This window comes from Hirundo rustica, chromosome 14, assembly GCF_015227805.2.
Source record: "Hirundo rustica isolate bHirRus1 chromosome 14, bHirRus1.pri.v3, whole genome shotgun sequence".
Taxonomy (NCBI): domain Eukaryota; kingdom Metazoa; phylum Chordata; class Aves; order Passeriformes; family Hirundinidae; genus Hirundo; species Hirundo rustica.
Window position 1 is genome coordinate 15,866,812 of NC_053463.1, and position 3,688 is coordinate 15,870,499.

General features: G+C 63.4%; 1 protein-coding gene across 1 annotated transcript; it reads left to right on the top strand.

The window, feature by feature from the left end:
• Nucleotides 1-2,598, top strand: LOC120759371 (protocadherin alpha-13-like). Its single transcript, XM_040078552.1, has one exon. The coding sequence runs from the start codon at nt 1-3 to the stop codon at nt 2,596-2,598; it is 2,598 nt and encodes an 865-aa protein (XP_039934486.1).
• Nucleotides 2,599-3,688: the final 1,090 nt, after the last annotated feature.

Sequence of the window (3,688 nt, forward strand, 5' to 3'; positions counted from 1 at the left end):
ATGGGCGAGCGGCGTTGCGCGGCCGTGCGGGTGCTGGTGCTGCAGGCGGCCTGGGCGCTGGCGGGCGGGCAGGTGCGGTACTCGGTGCCGGAGGAAGCCGAGGCCGGCACGGTGGTGGGCCGTCTGGCGCAGGACCTGGGCCTGGAGGCGGGCGAGGCGGAGGCGCGGCGGCTGCGGCTGGTGGCGCAGGGCCGGCGGGCGAGCGTGGAGCTGAGCGGGGCGAGCGGCGCGCTGCTGCTGAGCTCGCGGCTCGACCGGGAGCAGCTGTGCGCCAAGAGCGCGCCGTGCGCGCTGCGCCTGGAGGTGCTGCTGGAGCGGCCGCTGCGCGTCTTCCATGTGGAGCTGGAGGTCACCGACATCAACGACAATGCCCCCGTCTTCCCCGCCGCACGAAAAAACCTCAGTTTATCGGAGAACTCCCCTCCGGGGTCTCGTTTCCCGCTGGAGGGGGCCTCGGATGCGGATATCGGAGTGAACGCGCAGCTCTCCTACACACTCAGCCCCAGCGAGCATTTCTCTCTAGATTTAAAAAAATCGAATGAGCGAAATATTGTACCCGAACTCGTTTTAACGAAATCTCTGGATCGCGAGACGATTCCCGTGCACCGGTTGGTGCTGACGGCGAGTGACGGGGGCCGGCCGTCTCTGACAGGGACAATGGAGCTGCTGATCTCGGTGCTGGATGCGAACGACAACGCGCCCCAGTTCAACCAGTCCGTGTATAAAGTGCAGCTGCCAGAGAGCGCTGCTGTGGGGACTCTTGTGGCGCGGGTGTATGCCACGGATGCAGATGAGGGAGTTAATAGCGAAGTGACATTTACGGCAACCAGTTTCGTTCCCCCGAGTGGAAGAGATGTGATTTCCGTCAATCCAAACACAGGGGAAATTCATCTCACAACAGCCCTGGACTTCGAAGAAGTCAGTACATTTGATTTTGGTATTGAGGCGAGAGACCAAGGGACACCTCCACTATCCAGTCATTGCAGTGTAGAACTGGAGGTGCTGGACGTGAACGACAACGCGCCGGAGGTGTGGGTGACGTCGCTGTCGGTGCCGGTGGCGGAGGACGCGTCGGTGGGGACGGTGGTGGCCGTGCTGAGCGTGTCGGACCGGGACTCGGGGGCGAACGGTCGCGTGCGGTGCTGGGTGTGGCCGGCGTCGCCGTTCGGTCTGGAGGCGACGTTCGCGGGCTCGTACTCGCTGGTGCTGCGCGAGGCGCTGGACCGGGAGCGGGTGTCGGAGTACGAGCTGGAGGTGCGTGCGGAGGACGGCGGGGCGCCGGCGCTGCGCGCCAGCCGCGGGCTGCGGGTGCCGGTGTCGGACGTGAACGACAACGCGCCGGCGTTCGCGCAGGCCGTGTACACGGTGCTGGCGCGGGAGAACAACGCGGCGGGCGCGGAGCTGGCGCGGCTGTGGGCGCGGGACCCGGACGAGGCGGGCAACGGGCGCGTCAGCTACTCGGTGTGGGAGGGCGGCGTGGCCGGCGGCGGGGCCGCGCTGCCACCGTCGTCGTCGTGGTCGGGGCCCGGCTGGCGCCCGGCGTCGAGCTACGTGTCGGTGGACGCGGAGAGCGGGCTGCTGTGGGCGCTGCAGCCCTTGGACTACGAGGAGCTGCAGGTGCTGCAGTTCGAGGTGCGCGCGGTGGACGCGGGCGAGCCGCCGCTGTGCGGCAACGCCACGGTGCAGCTCTTCGTGCTGGACGAGAACGACAACGCGCCGGCGCTGCTGCCGCCTGCGGGCTCGGCGCCGGAGGCGGGCCCCGTGCCGGCCGAGGCGGCGGCGGCGGCGGGCTCGGGCACGCTGTGGGCGTGGGCGGCGTGGGGGGCGCCGGCGGGGCAGGTGGTGGCCAAGATCCGCGCCGTGGACGCCGACTCGGGCTACAACGCGTGGCTGCGCTACGAGCTGTGGGAGCCGAGGGCCAAGGGCCCCTTCCGCGTCGGCCTCTACAGCGGCGAGGTGAGCACGGCGAGGGCGCTGGACGAGGCGGACGGCCCTCGCCACACGCTGCTCATCGTCGTGCGCGACCACGGCCAGCCGGCGCGCTCGGCCACGGCCACGCTCAGCGTGTCGCTGCTCGAGGCGGCCGAGGCGGCGCTGGCCGCGGCCGCGGCATCCTCCTCGTCGGCGGCTTCGGCTTCGGCGTCGTCGCGGGCGGCGGTGGGCGCGGAGCTGGCGCCCGGTGCGGCCAGCGCGGCCACCAACGTGTGGCTGGTGGTGGCCATCTGCGCCGTGTCCAGCCTCTTCCTGCTGGCCCTGGTGCTCTACGCGGCGTCGCGCTGGGCGCCGCGGGCGGCCGTGCTCTCGGCGCCCGGGCCCACCACGCTGGTGTGCGCCAGCGAAGTGGGCAGCTGGTCCTACTCGCAGCGCCACAGCCGCAGCCTGTGCGTGGCGGACGGCGCGGCCAAGAGCGACCTCATGGTTTTCAGCCCCAACTTCCCTCCGCCGCCGCCCGGCCCCGCCGCCAAGGACACGCAGCCGGAGCCCTCCGCTCTCCTCCACACGGTCAGTGCTGCTGCCTTTGCTCATCTCTACTTATTATCTCCCTCCTCTGCCTTTTCTGTTTTGTTCCTCGGCCGGTGCCTGCTGGGATGCAGGTGAAATTGCCGCGGCCCGAGGGCGGCTGGTGCTTGACGGGTCCTTAACAGTGTCAATGGTTCCTATGTATCTGTCACAGTGTCCCCGGAAGGCTTGCTCGAGAGAAAGGTGTAGCGGCCCTGCTGTGATATTATGGTCCGCAGCTGAGGTTTGCTGCTGTGGATATGAATTTTTCTCCCCTAAAATGAAATCGCTTCCCTAAAGTGTCGTTTTCGCAGACAGCACTCTTGCTGTCTACTATGTAGCATTTCCACCCGGGTTTAGTGTAAGGAGGTCAAATAAGGGGGCTGTGCTGGTAACAGAACCCAAGGCAGCGTGTACTGCCATTGCAGAGTGTTGAGCTTGATGTGGTTCCTTTTCTGTCCTCATGCTCTGTCATTTGCCTCTACAAGAGTTGTGGGCACAGCTGACGATTTGGACTTCTGCTTTAATGTATTTTCATTCAACAGAGTGTAATTTCTCCATTTTGGTCCAACAGAGGCATTTTGAAAACTGGGATGGTGCTCTGGAGCAGCGGGAAGACTTTTCTGAGGGAGCTGGAAATTATCTGTAAAATCATACTCTGTTGTCATAAGAGAGGATTTGGAGATGTGAGATTATGCCCTTTTCTCGAGAATAAATGTTACCAAGTGAGGAATGGAGCATGCCTAGGGAACAGCAGGAGGCAGGATGGGCCCAGAGTTGTTTCTTCCCAGGATCCTTTCCCAAATTCCAAGGGTATAGTGTTGGAGGCCTTCTGGATCTTGAGTTAATATGTGGCACTGAAATGGCCACAGAGTCCTTTGAGATCGTGAGTATCTCCCATCAGAGACAGCTCCTTGTGCTGCCTGAGGCCTGACATAGGGAATGTGTTCTATAAGAGTTGGCAACATTCAGACTGATGAACATTTCTGATGAACATTTTTGGTGCTGCTTTGGGAGTGTTATTGTGGGAGGGTGGGATTACAAGATGCTTTCCATGTAGGGTGTTTATTTCAGCTTCCACTCCTCTTGCCATGGTGGGTCTGTGCTCCTCTTCAGAGAGGATTTTTAAGGGCCATTGAGGGCGCAGGTGTAATCTTGTTGTGCTTTTCTTCTACTTGTGCTCCTGCAC

Coding starts and splice junctions, on each gene's coding strand:
- LOC120759371 (XM_040078552.1), top strand. CDS start 1: ATGGGCGAGCGGCGTTGCGCGGCCGTGCGGGTGCTGGTGCTGCAGGCG.